The 15,016-nt window shown below is 39.5% G+C and overlaps 1 protein-coding gene across 2 annotated transcripts in view; it reads right to left on the bottom strand.

The window, feature by feature from the left end:
- Window positions 1-15,016, bottom strand: part of plxnb2b (plexin b2b) — a 120,793-nt gene that overhangs the window by 13,221 nt on the left and 92,556 nt on the right. For both annotated transcript variants that reach the window (XM_025055901.1, XM_008312255.3), the window contains exons 15-25: window positions 14,371-14,519; window positions 11,873-11,984; window positions 10,907-11,043; window positions 10,290-10,472; window positions 8,903-8,996; window positions 7,185-7,382; window positions 5,972-6,151; window positions 3,333-3,469; window positions 2,575-2,675; window positions 2,085-2,314; window positions 1,180-1,361 (exon numbers count right to left, since the gene is read on the bottom strand). In XM_025055901.1, the coding sequence (XP_024911669.1) occupies window positions 1,180-1,361; window positions 2,085-2,314; window positions 2,575-2,675; window positions 3,333-3,469; window positions 5,972-6,151; window positions 7,185-7,382; window positions 8,903-8,996; window positions 10,290-10,472; window positions 10,907-11,043; window positions 11,873-11,984; window positions 14,371-14,519 (1,703 nt within the window). The remainder of the gene's footprint in view (window positions 1-1,179; window positions 1,362-2,084; window positions 2,315-2,574; window positions 2,676-3,332; window positions 3,470-5,971; window positions 6,152-7,184; window positions 7,383-8,902; window positions 8,997-10,289; window positions 10,473-10,906; window positions 11,044-11,872; window positions 11,985-14,370; window positions 14,520-15,016) is intronic.

Genomic DNA, 15,016 nt, shown 5'->3' with positions numbered 1-15,016 from the left:
TGAGAAACAGAAAACATGGCAACAGGAAGAAACTGTTTCCTAGATCTGGAAACAAATCATAATTCTCCAAAATCCATTAGTGTGAACGGGACCACGGCTCAGACCTGAGGCCTGAGAATTAATAATTACTGTGAACAAAAGCCACTCATTAAGAGTCAGAATATAACCTAATGTAAAATCTGTGCAAGGATGTAGTGAAGATATAGGCTGGGCCATAAAAGGTATATTACACAGTGCTGTACTTTTATATGTGACGTGGGAAATTAAAGCAATGGGATTGTTTTTTTTTTTTTTAGAAAATTGTCAATAAATTAATTCAATTGTAAAATTGAAAGCTTTTATAATCTCAGAATGTAAAATAATAAACATAATGTCCCTAAAGTCACTGATATTGGAACCAGCTTTCAGTACACATACCTTTTCATTATATGCTTGTTTTGCAATAAGGACTTTCAATTTTAGACAATTTTGTAATATAATATATGTATATGTATAACACTGTATAGTAAAGTATTGTATCGTATTATGTATTATATCAAAGACAAAGGAACCATTTAAAATACAACATTTCAGAAGATTACTTTTTACTGGGTTACTTTTCAAAGCATACAGAACTGAGAAACTCTCAGTTTCCCCAGAAGGTTTCTCAGTTCTATAAGCACTGATGTGTTTCCACAGCTTCATCCTCCTTTCCCCACTCCCTTTCTCCTTAATTATTGACTGCAGGTACAGCAGTGTCCTGTGGGTTTGTCTGTCTTAACCATACACATTCTGGTTTGATTTTCATCTGATTTAATGATGCGCTCTGAGTCTGTGTCATCTTCCCTTTAGTCTCATTTAAGTTTAACTATGACAGAAGTCTGGTTTCTCTTCATATCCTCAGCAAAGCTCAGCTGACTGACTAGTGCTACAGCCTGTGGGAAAGTATTAAAAATTAAAAACAGTTATTTCAGAATCACATCTCCTTGAAGCTAATCGCCTTCATATGTTTTATGTTTTTTAAAGTTCAAAGTTCAAACTTTAGTGTTTTTCTGTATAAAAGAAATAATACATTAATAGATATTACGAGAGTGGTTTGACCTCAAATGCATCATTTCCTGTGTGACAGTGAGTAACACAGGACTTTTCAGCACTGTTTGACTTTTGAACCCCCACCAGCAGCACCTGCTCCTCACTCACCTGCGCAGCATCAGTTTCGGGTTCTTGCTGTGGACGTACTCCTCCATCAGCTCCAGCATCAGGGTTCTCATGATGTCCGTGTAGTACTCCAGTTTCCCATGCAGAGCCACTGTCAGCAAAGATGCAAAGTACACCTTGGCCCTGGCGTTGAAATCATGACTGCGCTCCAGAGTGTGGATAAACTACAAACGCCACACACACACACACACACAAACACACACCAGACGGAGGAGAAGAAAAATGACAAGCAAAATTAATCCTCCTGGAGATGTTCGTGCTCACAAACACAAATCCCGTATTACTCTGCCTTTCAATATTCAAGACACTAATGCCGCTAAAGACAATTATTATCAAGGTAAATTTAGTTTTGCCATTTGAAATGCTGCGACTCAGGAAATATACCAATTATTAAGGGAAGAATCGCCCACGCATACGAAGTTAACACCTTCGAGATCTGCTCCGGCGCCAACAATACTGCTTTATTAGAAAACTTCACACGTCTGCCATGTCCTCCTGCTGTGTCTCCTGTTTTTCACTAACACGGTTCTCTGAAACATTTCGAAAACATGACACGCTCCACCATTCAGGGAAGCCTGAACTGCCTGCATTTAAAATAGATATAAAGGTCTTACCACTAATAAAGACTAGGGAACGGAAATGGTTTGAAAGCTTTCAGAGATGTACTGGAAAACGCTGCCAATGCAGTAGGAGGTAATTTCACAGAGGTGGTTGTCTAACAGAAGCTAAACTAAAAAAAAATAAAGTGGAGAACGGTGGTTTTATGCCTTGTAGTGCTTAAAAAAAAGCTGAGGATTTTTGCTTTTCAGACCATGTCTGAAAAACTTAACAACAAATATCCTTTCATTTGAGAGACTGGCTCTACTCTGTGACTCTGTGTAAATTACATTGATGAGGAAGGTCTTGGAGTGCAGCAGGTTGGAAAACTGGTTGAGGGACTGGTTCACTGTGGCCCGTCGGGACTCTGGGATGTCCAGCTTCCCTGTGATCATGACATCATTGGCACCATCCTTAGACGGCAGGAAAAAGACGCGATCGGTGTAGGTTTTATAATCCAGGAACGGGATTCGTCCCTCGCTCAGGTCGTTGGTGTGGTCCTCCATCTCTATCATCAGGTCTGTGAGAGTCACATGAGATGCACACAGTAAACTCTGGTCTTTAACTGATCATTGTTTCCTAATAATCTAAATGCTATGCTGGCTAACATCATAATAAATGAATGTTATACACAATATAATATAAGATTTCAAAGCAGCACGATGAATCACATCAATCCAATCACAGCTTAGAAGCAGTTCACTACATGATGGCCTCTAATGGCTTCTCCGATGTGCTTCACTGACAGCGCGGTGGTTCAGAGCTGCTCTCTGTCGTTACCTGTGAACTCTTTCTTGCAGCGATCTCGCACACTCTCCTCCAGGTTCTCAAGTTGGTGCTTCACCTTCTCGTACTCCCTCTCTGCCTGCTGACTCTTTCTCCTGAGGAGAATAACACAGAACAGGTGCCATCAGAGCAAATGTTCACACAACAGAGACGTGAGTATTGTGATTAACGCAGGTATGATTTCACCACATTTGGTGGCTGCTCCCAATGCAGGTGTGCTATGAATGTTATGTTAATGACCTAAGAAAAGTCATGTGATTAAACAATACTTTTGATGGGTTACATCATGTAACCATAAACAGAAAGCTGCTCTGTCTTGGTTTGTACTGACTCACTCTGCTCTTTGTAACAGAAGCAGCATTAACTATTCCTAATAAGAAATCTAAAGGTAGGGAGTTCTTCCATGAAACAAAATGAACCTCGATATAACAGTAATACAACAGTAAAGTTCTTTCTTAGACTCAGTATTTGTAAATAAATGATTGGTCTGAGAAAATTAAGATGATGTATTGCTTTTTTATGGAGGAAGAGTCTTTTACACTAGCAAAGCAATAAATCTTCATCTTCATGAAATGTAAAACATTTTTTTGTGCCAAAGTTTGGAAAAGTAAGTTGGGTAATTAAGGCATATTTTGCCTTTAAGAGGTAAATACTTTCTGAGATTGGTACTTTCTGATTAATCATGTTTATTAGCTTTAGTAAATTAGTATTTAAAACACTCACAATTCCTTACAAAGAAAAGGCCGACATACCTGTAGCAGTAGACAGAAATAGCGATGATGAGCAGCATGGGCAGAATGACCGAAGGGATGATGATGTAGAGCGACGATTCGCTCTTACTCTCGTACTGCACAGAGCCAACCACCCACTCTCCCTTCCCAAATTTGATCTGCGGATGAGCACAGACAGAGGTAGAATCTTATTATAATGTGCATAGACTCACCACATTTTAACCAGTCACTCTTTTATTCAGGTGGGTGACAGTGGGGAATATTCAACAGAGGAAAATCTGCATAAATGCTCACGATTTAATCTGTTTGAGGAAGCTCTGTATTTTGAGATCCTGCGGCGGTGTTCACCTTGACTAAAGCACGTAAGCTAAAAAAAAAAAAAAAAAACCCCACAAATGACTTTATTTCAAATCTTTACTTTCAGGTACTTAAATGCAGGTATACGTCCTACTGTTAATAGTCGTCTTGTGTTGCTTCCTCTTACAGAGCACAGCCTCAGACAAAACAATGGCTCACTTAAGGGACATTATAAGGGGCTGCATTATTCATCACAGTTGCAGCTTGGCCATAATTAAATAAAATTACAGTGGCCTGTAGCTAGAAGAAAATTGCTCAAGCCGGGAAAAAGAAAGGTGTCAAGCATTACAAATGAAACGCCTGGAGAAATACTAATTCGTGACGCATGCATGCTCGCATCTTCGGCTCTTCATGTCTGGAATTTATTTTTAGGTTTCAAATGCCCATACTAATCTTCATTTGTCTCTCCGTCTTCTTACTTTGCATATACGGCCCTCTGCATATACGACGGCGCGCACTTGTGAATTTTAATGCTTCTCATATTGAAAACGATATCTCTGTCAACCATTATTCCACTCGTACTGTAGGTGGAGGCTTCAGTCTCACTGACTTTGATTTAAATTTAAGCGACAAACACCTGTTTAACTCGAGTGCAATTATTAAATGGTTCTTTCCCATAATGGTCTGTTTTCAAACCCCATGCAAAAAAGAAAAATGGAAATTTCTTTCCACAAAGCACCCGTCTCTCTTATCTCCCAGAACATATTCATATCCCTTTAAAGAAGCACCGCGAGAGCTACAGTAGAAACCAGAGTGTTTTCCTTACATCAGAATTTATTTATTTATAAATCATTTTAGAGCTGCCATAAATTAGAAAACCAAATAGCCTTTGTGTTGTGAGGAGAGCTGAAGTAAATGTTCTGAAACTAGCTTCAACAAAGTTTTCATTAAACCAGTGATTCTTAACCAAACTTGGGCTGCTAGCGCCACCTGAAGGGCTGCAAGGGCCGAGGATGCATAGGTTATCAACAGACGATACCAGAGGTATGTTGTTCATCAGTTGGTTGGTCTCATAGTTTAGCGGTTAACATATATGCCTTACAAGCAGAGAGTGCTGGGCTCGATTCCCAGAGGAACTACATGAGTGGCGCCTCCAAGGGGCAGCCGGTTGCAGCAGATCTGCTGTTAGCACAAGAATCTCCCCAGTGTGGGTTCAAAAAGGTCTTCTTATTATTTATTATTATTATTATACAATGCAGCTTTCAACCATGTGGTGGCAGTAATGCATCAGTCAATTGATTAACAACTTGCAAATATACAGAGAAGAAGATTGTCTCCTTTAGCTCTAGCAAAAAATAAGGATATAATTAATATACGAGTTTTTAAGGTATTTCAAAACACTTTTAACTGACTGTGTGACTCAAATGCCACTTGCAATACCCTATGTGGTAATTTTTCAAATAATGTTAAACCGAGATTCAAAGACAGTGAATAAATTGGAGACTTTAAATCATTTAAATTGAATTGTTTTCCTGCAGTCACTCAAATTAGGAGACTTTTCATTTAGCTTTTTGATTTTTCTTTTCATCATTTCAATGTTTCTGCTTCCACGTTGAAGTGATTTTGATGGACATTTCTCTTTCCTTAAGGATTTGTTTATACCTAAATTTCCACCATCAAATATTCCATCAAAGTACCCATAATCTCATGTGATGTTTTTATAAATAAATAATTTAAATGAAGACTTGCTTTAACTTTCAAGTTGACTAAACTTCAGGGATTAGAAAAACAAATGTCTTTACTGCAATGGCTGAGACATGAAAAATCCATCGAGTCTGTCTGTCTGTCTGTCTGTCTGTGTGTGTGTCTGTCTGTCTGTCTGTGTGTCTGTCTGTGTGTCTGTCTGTCTGTCTGTCTGTCTGTCTGCCTGCCTGTCTGTCTGTCTGTCTGTCTGTCTGCCTGCCTGTCTGTCTGTCTGTCTGTCTGTCTGCCTGCCTGTCTGTCTGTCTGTCTGTCTGTCTGCCTGCCTGTCTGTCTGTCTGTCTGTCTGTCTGTCTGTCTGCCTGCCTGTCTGTCTGTCTGTCTGTCTGTCTGTGTGTGTGTCTGTGTGTCTGTCTGTCTGTCTGTCTGTCTGTCTGCCTGCCTGTCTGTCTGTCTGTCTGTCTGTCTGTCTGCCTGCCTGTCTGTCTGTCTGTCTGTCTGTCTGTGTGTGTGTCTGTCTGTGTGTCTGTCTTTCTGTGTGTCTGTCTGTGTGTCTGTCTGTGCGTCTGTCTGTCTGTCTGTGTGTCTGTCTGTGTGTGTGTCTGTCTGTCTGTCTGTCTGTGTGTGTGTCTGTCTGTCTGTCTGTGTGTCTGTGGTCCTACCATTAGATCCAGCAGCTCAGGTCTGGTGTCCCTGCGTTGCCTCCTGGATCGAGCCCGTGGTGGCGTGGGGGGAGGATCCAGGAACAGCTTGTCATCCTGCAGCGTGTTGACCAGACAGGAAACATCGCCTACGAATGCTTGAGCCTCTTTTGCCGTCATGGCTTTAGAGAATCCCCGTCCCTGCAGGGCCAAAGTGAGCAGCGAGTGAAAAGCTCAGTGGGTGGTGGGATTATAATAATGACAAACAACAAGTTGATTATTATAAACATTGTTTTAAAAAATATTGCTGTTGGTAGGTTTATAAGAGTCGCTCTTCCACTTTGAATAAGAGAACTAATTACGAAGATTAAGATTATAACTATTGTGAGTCATTTTCGGCAGAGCTCCAGTCGATTCTACAGTGTACTGTACACTTGAAATTCCACGGCAGACGACAGACACATTTTCAATTATCTTAGTACAGACTAGGATATAGAAGGAAGTGGAAATATGTGCAGCTAATCTGTAGAAGGGTAATTGAAAAGGCTGCAGTGCCATTTATTATATCTTACAGTAGGTGTGCTCACAAATAAAACTGTAGCCAACTGTATTGCTCACTTTAAAATAATAATTAGCATCTATGATTATATACTTTTCTATATGTGCTAATTTGTAAATTATTTAATAAAAAACTGCATTTCTTAAGCAGTTAATAATAAATATTTTATCTGCATTCCATTGAGAAAAAAAAATCTAAATCTATTTACAACACTGTGAAAGTGTTTCGATGTTTAGTCCCACTTTGTTTTAATTCGTTTATTAATAACCTGACTTACACAATCTCACTTTGTGCAAGTGAACAGATGCTGGAGGAAATGGAAATTGTAGTCAGACTAAATACTGCTGATTGATGCTTGAATTTATTTTGTAAACTGAGAAAATATCTAGATTTTCAGTTTATTTGATGCTTAAAACTAAACACTATATTTGTCACTCTCTCTCTACTATTTAATGTTTTATAAAATGTATGCCTCAACTAGTATCATATTCAAATATATATATATTAAATCAGTAAGTAAAAATGTTGCAACAACTGCGGTTCGGAATTTGCTGACATTTATCCAAACATTAATCCGAATAAAAATCCTGTCGTAAATACGGCTGCCTTTTTCTGCCGTTTGACAGAGCCCGGTTCTGTCAAACGGCACAAACAACCCTGCGTCCTCTGACTTACAGTGACAATGATGATGCTGGTCTCTGTGATGACCTTCTTCGTCAGTTTATTGAAGGAAGGGTCAGGGTGGTAGTCAAAGGGCTTCAGCTCCTTCAACAGGTTATCCAGTTTGACGAAGGTTCTGAAGTGCTGGGTCACAGAGTTGTTCACCGCCGGAGTCTGAAAACGGATGGCGGTGTCGTTCTTGTCGCGAGCGTTCTGTGGGTGTTAGAATGAGATTAAAATGTCATGAGTCCAAACAAACTGCCGAGTAGATAAATAGTGACATGAAACTTTTTAGATCCAACAAAGGCCATTCTCATATAAATATGTATACGCGGACTGTCAGCGTTGGCGACGCAGCCACTTGTATCATTTAAATGCAAAGACATTGTTATGAACGTGAGGCTTTTGGATTTTCAACAGCAGTTCGCTCTCGTCTGTTCACATTAAATACATGAAAATGATGTGGTTTGCATGTTTTCAACATTGAACCACATCATGGAACCTTACCACTACAGGGAATTAAAGACAACAGGATTATGTTACTTAGTGTGATTGTAACTGTAGTTTAATTAATTTTGATATTTATTATTTTCATAATTGAACTGTTTGACAAAGTTCCATTATTGAATTTATTTAAAACAATGTTACAGCAGTTTATTCTACTCAAAGGGAAGTACACCGAATGCTGTATTTATTAATACTTCCTTATATGTACAAAAGCTCTTACTGTGGTGCTTTATGTATTACACAAAGTAGAAGTTCTGTGAAGGAGAGATGTTTAGAAATGTTTAGAAAGATGTTTATGTTTATATGTTGTATTCATTGTGCACGGTATGTGTCCGATTTATTCAATTGAAAATGTTAAAGTGAAAATATGAATTTTCCCCACGTACCGCTAGTGGTACACGTACCACAGTTTGAGAACCACTGACTTAGAACCTTAACAGACATTATTGTAGTCATTATTTTAAAATGAAGGTTGCCACAGTCTAAGGAACATGAACTCACCAAGCCAACAGTCAGAACCACTCACAATATTTAGGTGTACATGAGTGTGTGTGGACTTAAACCAAAGAATAGCTTAAAGCCCTTAAAGCCCGTAACGTGCTGTCTGAAACCCCTGTTTCAGACAGCACGTTACGTCTGCTCTTAGTTTGCTGCTGCCAAGTCTTCGCAAATCTCTCCTGTCCCTGGGTGGCAAAGACTGGGGACTTGGCTGAGACTTAAGTGGTAAAAAAAAAACAAAAAAACAGCACGGACGCATAATCTTCAGCAAACCTTAATGCTGGTATTAAATGTAGCCTTTTAGCTGAAATTGCCTTTGCTTAACGCAGCACAAGGGACGACAGGAACAAGAGGGCTGCTGTGTCCAACTCCTTTAAGTTCCCTGGCAGAGTGTGTCCTTGGCTAACGTTGTACATTTAAAGCGGCGGTGAGAAGAAACATGAGATGGTGACAGGTGTGTTAGGAAAAATGAAGTTGCAATATAAGGTGAATGAAGAAGAAGTGGTGTTTGTTTGGTACGGTCCCAGTTGGTGTGTGTGCTGCATCAATATTGACCGCTTCACACATCACACTTCAAACTGAACCCCTGACCCATGTGTGTGACTGATGGACGGTGGAGCTACTGTCATGAGGAGAGGGAAAAGAATGACAGGACTTAGAGACATTTGAGACCAAAAGGCGAAGAGGCCAAAGAAGAGATGAAGAATGAATAATAAACGCAGACCAACCTCCACCGACGTGGTGTTGTCTCCTTCGACTATCATCACAGCAGTCTGGATCAGATCAAACCCAGAGCCGGTCACCATCACGTTCCTCCCGCCGCTGAAATGTACACAAACATACAGTTCATCAGCCCTCTCCTACGGGGGCGGTCTATATGTGGCTGCAATAACACGGGCCAACAGTGAGCTCTATAAGACAAACAGCACCTGAGGTAACTTCAACCACAGATGAAAACGAAAGACCTCAGCCTGTTAGTTTCTCCACAGTGATGGAGAGAAACATCATCTGTGATGCACAACCTTCAGTTGCACTTTAAACTATCCAGAGTATTTATTGCATCTATATTCAGGGATCATTATGCAATTGTGTGAAACCTAAACCCCCATAAGTTCTCCTCTTGTTAATAAATAATAATGCGTGCAGGGCTACTGTCAAGAACTCCTGGAGGACATTACAAACTTTTAAAAACAACAAAAGTTTATGGCATTAAAATCGTTCACCAAGTTTTCAGGCAGACGGAGAAACATCAGGGTCGCAGGACCAAGCAAAAAAGTTTCATCAATTTTTGAAAAACATTTACAATATTCTGTTATTTGTTAGTTTTGCTCCTTCATCCTACGCAATATTATGCATATTCATACTGCACAGGACATTGTCTCCTATGTCTTTTTAATCTAAACTTAATACCTAATAGATTTTATCGTTTGTTTATGTCTAGACACAATCCCTGAAGTTTTTTCTTAATAGGTAAGAAATCCAATTGTTTAGCTATATTTTTTTAAAACCCTGATTTTTATTCATGATACTTATTTTTATTTTGCTAAATGTTAATGTTAGGACACTGTTCTAAAATGCAAACGTTGGCATGGACTCAGTGTGTCAGAGATGTTGACATTTTTCATTTAGCATCAAACCTATGAAATTCTGTACAGCTTGGAAAGCTTCTAATCACCGCTATGCTTTCTGGGAAATTAGTGTCAAACAAAGTGAAATTTTGGCCCTGGGAAATCACAGTCAAAGTAATTAAAAAATGCTGCTGCTAAAGCTAACTAAGAGGTTGGTGTGTTGGTGACTATAAACACATTTACACTTTTACTTTCTGATCTTTTTGTATCATTCAATCCTGATAAAAATAGTACAGGAAGCTGTCATCAGGTGACAGGCAGGGTACATCCTGTAAATGTCAGCAGTCTATCACAAGGAGACCAAACACACACTCATGTTCACATTTACACTTAAGGTCAGTGTATAGTGTCCTGTGACTGTGATGTCATATTATTCCAGATAACTGTGCACATTTCCTGTATCTGCACTCATTTTAACGGTGATTAAAGACACGACATAAATGTCACAAGCATCACAATCATGTGATCATGTGATCATGTGACTGACCAAACAAAGCTTCCTTTGGGCTGATGGTCCAGTATGATGGGATTTTCCAGGAACTGGAAGGCGTTTGAAATGGCAGCTGTGAAGCTCTTCCCATACTTGACTAAGACAGTGAGGAGGTCGGAGGGCACCTTATCTGCTCGGTACTCCCCCGTCCTGCAGGTGATCTCTGCTCCGAAGTGCTCCCTGCCAAGACAAGGACATAATTCAAGCGCTGGCTGGCTGGAGGAGCTGAGGCCAGATAAGGTCAGCGTGTAGAAAAAGGCAACATGGCAGCATGCTGACAGCTTGTTAAATTCCGGCTTTGCTGCTTCTCCAGCTCGTTATTTTCCTGTTACCTCTGCCTAAAATGTCACCATGTGCTGATTTTGACAGAACATTCATGGTCACAACAGCCAAGGCAAATGGTAAAGGTATTAAAAAAAAAAAAAAAGAAACCGCTGTTTGTGCACACAAGTTAAGGTCATTTCCATTTTATAATATGGAAATGTATTAAACACATTACGGCCTCACAGGAGGATTTACACAGAATACTTCTGCCTGAATGCCAAGTAGTTAAGTCCCTGAATCGTAACACAATTGTTCACAGTCTGGTAATTACTGAGTAAGGAAATCCTTACACAATGCAGGCCACTCCTCCGACGGCGACCTGGACGTCCTCTTTACTGCCGGTGTCCAGAAATCGCCCTTTTATTGTAATGAGGGTCCCTCCAGCTTTGGGACCTTTACCAGGCATCACCTCTTCAGGGATCGGGTTCTGCAACGAGGACGAGTGTCATCAAGTGGAGAATGAGTTCATTTGACCAGTAAATAAACATAAGCTTTCAGCTTTTGTTTGTTTGTTTGTTTGTTTGTTTGTTTGTTTGTTTGTTTGTTTGTTTGTTTGTTTGTTTGTTTGTTTGTTTGTTTGTTTGTTTGTTTGTTTGTTTGTTTGTTTGTTTGTTTGTTTGTTTGTTTGTTTGTTTGTTTGTTTGTTTGTTTGTTTGTTTGTTTGTTTGTTTGTTTGTTTGTTTGTTTGTTTGTTTGTTTGTTTGTTTGTTTGTTTGTTTGTTTGTTTGTTTGTTTGTTTATCTCTATACCATCCATTTTTAAGCTGAACGTGTACCTACGAATCTGATGTAATTGGAAATTAACCCCAATAAGATGCTGCATTACAGCTAAGAAAAGAATGTCGGTGCATTCCTCTTGGAGCAGAGTCTGTGCAGCAGCCCTCGCTCTTTATTCTCTAATACTTTAACAGGCTGCAGCAGAGCTATTTAACTGGCTTTTCATAACAACGCCTCCAATAAAGCTTCCCACCGGGGAGCGCTCTGGCTAAATGTTTGCTCAGCAAATTGAGGCACATGTGGCGTTTGTAGTAGTATGTGCATGTGCACACACACACGCACGCAGACACAATTTTTTCTGCTGTCTGTACACACATTTTCAGACAAATTTGCCTAAGATGTAGAGTCAGGAAAATGAGAGTTTGTTCAAATTTTATACATAGAATAATAGAATCTAGTGCATGTATAACTGGCCTTAATTAATAGTTAAATTAGTTTGTTCCAAGTGAATTGATGTGTGTGTGTGTGTGTGTGTCTTACCCTGTAGGTGAAGAACATGGAGGAGGTTCCTATCTTCCCGCCCTCCACCTCCACCTCCACCTGACCCCAGTGTTCGCTCAGATGATCGACTGGTCTGATCTCACACACCACACTAGATGTGACAAAAAAAAAAAAAGTTACATTTTATTTTCATCATGAATTTCACATAAAACCAAACCTAGTTAAAGCCAGCTGGTTTGAATTGTTTGTCATGGATGCGTCAGATCTTTTATTTATTTTCTTTCAGTCGTTCGCTCGCAGATGTCGGGGTCCGTAGGGTGGTCGAACAATGCCTTGGAAAATTATTGACCGTGCATCAATATTCACACGTGTCAGCTTTTTGTGTGGCGTATATTTGATCAGAATCTCAGAAGCGTGAGAAGTGACTGCGAATCAAAACTCATCTGTGACGGTCTGACGTGGATCTTTGTAAACAAAGATCCATGTCAGACCGAGTGCATATAAATCACCCACTGTCAAAATGGCATCTTCATCAGACTTCATGTCTCGTCTTCACTATGAGACAAAAGATGGATAAACTGAAAACAGTTCTTTAACAGATCTATGGAATCATTAGCTCTCATTTCAACAGCATTAATTATTATTCAGTGTTAAATTCATGAACATCTTTCAAGCAGAATTAATATGTTGCTAAAAAAATCAGTGCTATATTTTCAGTCCAAAACTGAAGACTCTCAGGTAGCTGTGGAGCCAAAAACATGTTTCTGTCAATCAACAGTCAAATAACTGCCAAGAGACAGGATTTAAAAAACTAATTTGAACTCCCAGGGAGCAGGAAGTTTGTATATTGAAGTAATTAAATCTGAATCATGAACTACGGGTATAGGAAAAGCTATAAAAACTACACACACACACACACACACACACACACACACACACATATATATATATATATTTACATATTTAGTCTGATGTCTACACTTTATCACCTCTAGGTAGATCCGGTAGACTTCTAACTACCTCTTCTAGCAAACACAGGACTATTTTTGTATTTTTGTATTTTAAACATCAGAAAATTAAACCTGTTTCCAGTCTTCCTCAGCATCGATGAAGTTGAGCAGCTCAGTTCTGTTTATTAATCCAACAGGGATGAAATAGAAACAACTCTAAATCGTTGAAAGATGAAACACAATCAATAACAGCAGGTTTGATTGTCAGAGAGTGGGATCCATCACCGCAGGATTAATCTTCATGATTTAATGTGGAAAGGAGAAGTGCTGACTCGCCCGATATATCAACATTTGTAATATCTGACATTACAGACACACACATTACCACAGTGGATATACAGTACTGAGCTGGTATGGGTTACATACTGTACTGTCTCCCCCTGTTCTTGTGCACTAACTGTACTTTTCCTTTTCCATCACACAGACATGAACTTCTGCTCTGACACAGACTGTTCTTCTCTGTGCGGCTCGATAATAACGGGCTGTTTTATATTTGTCTTTCCTCGGTTCCACTCGCTGACGTCTACGATGCAGTGTCACTACTCGGCTGCAACATCAAAGTTCAGTAAAAATAAAAAGTGTGTGTTTTCATGCAGATAACTGTAACAAATGTTTCAAAAACATTTTAAAAATCCAAATTTACCGTACCTCCTACATTTGCATTATTTATCGGCACAGACCATTTTCTGCCTATAACCAGATTCCCATCGCGCAGGAAGCAAACATTTCGCCCGCGCACTGCTTAGTCGGTTTTGTTTGAACAGCCTTGAACATCCAAATACAAAATGTATTAAAACTGGTGGTGTAAATACAGGCTGTGGTCTGTGTCAACGTGTAATTATTATTTTGGCTGCACAAGTTAAAGGACATGAGAGGAAGTAGATGTCCATTATATTTAAATGTGTTCGACCTCCAAACTGTGATGGTTTTATATCATACGTAAAGAGCTGTAAATGCATCAACCTTAATTACTGTAACAGACTTTAAGATAAAAATGTCAAAGACAATTTGTTCAACAAAATGTAATATTACAAAGGTCAAATACAGCAACAGTTTCCTTCCCATTCTCTTCTTTTTAATCATATGAAGAGGGTGAAGTGTCTAAGGATGTTTAATTTTTTTTTCAATTTGTATTATATGTGTGTATGTATGTTTTTCCTTACCCTTATATATGTAATACAATCTGTGTTTCCAGAAATGTGCATTTGATTTATCATCAATGTTTTTTCTACTTCACCTTTGAGATAAAATTACAAGTAAATTCATTTTTTCTAGTCCTATTTTAAGAGCACAGTGTTTCTACCTGTGACTTCAGATCAATACAGTTACATAATGAGCCCATTAAAACATTTCTCCCCTGTGACCCCCCCCCCCAAACACACACACACACACACACCACCTCACATCTCCTCCAGGAGGAGGAGAAAACACTCCTCACCCATGATCAGAATCCCAACTTTAGGAACAGATAAAAAGGCAGCGCCTCACACTGATATGGATATTTCCATGAAGCTTTATGAATACTACCTTGTGGAGACAGAGTACTTCTCCTCCTGATGGATACAGGGCTGTTTGGCCACGGTGATGCTTTTAATGTCTTCCCTGTTGATGCCAAGGTTGGTGCCGCGGATGGTGATGGAGATGCCGCCCAGCAGGGGGCCGAAACGTGGAATGATCTAAAAGCAGTTACACAATTAGCACATTTACACGCACAGTTAAGTCCACGGCTGCAGCTGAGGCGGGCTGTTTAATTGGACAACTGTCCTTGTCTTAGTGCGCTAGCACAGGAGGGGGACGAGTTTATTGACTAAAGTACGTCCAACACTGTAAAAGTAGGTCGCAGTACATTTGTCTTTAGGTCATAAAACAGACAACTTTGCAGATTTTCTGTTTTCCCAGTGAAGAATATGTCATGTCTTTAAAAAATAACTGAGACTGAACTAGCATTAGCCTCGGTGAGGGTCACATGTTTTTATCATCGTGGATGACCTGCAGCTGGTGTCACATTTTTACGTAGGTGCGGATTACATTATGAATGATTTTCAGGTTTAAATGACATCACTCACTCACAGAAAAGTCCAGTGAAGGATGTCTGACTTGACTTTTCAACAAGGTAGCATCTCATACTGAGAACAGCAGCCCAGTACTACAGTACTACTACATACTGAAATGT

Source organism: Cynoglossus semilaevis, chromosome 6 (assembly GCF_000523025.1).
Source record: "Cynoglossus semilaevis isolate Cse_v1.0 chromosome 6, Cse_v1.0, whole genome shotgun sequence".
Taxonomy (NCBI): Eukaryota; Metazoa; Chordata; class Actinopteri; order Pleuronectiformes; family Cynoglossidae; genus Cynoglossus; species Cynoglossus semilaevis.
This window is presented reverse-complemented; position numbering and strand designations above follow the sequence as displayed.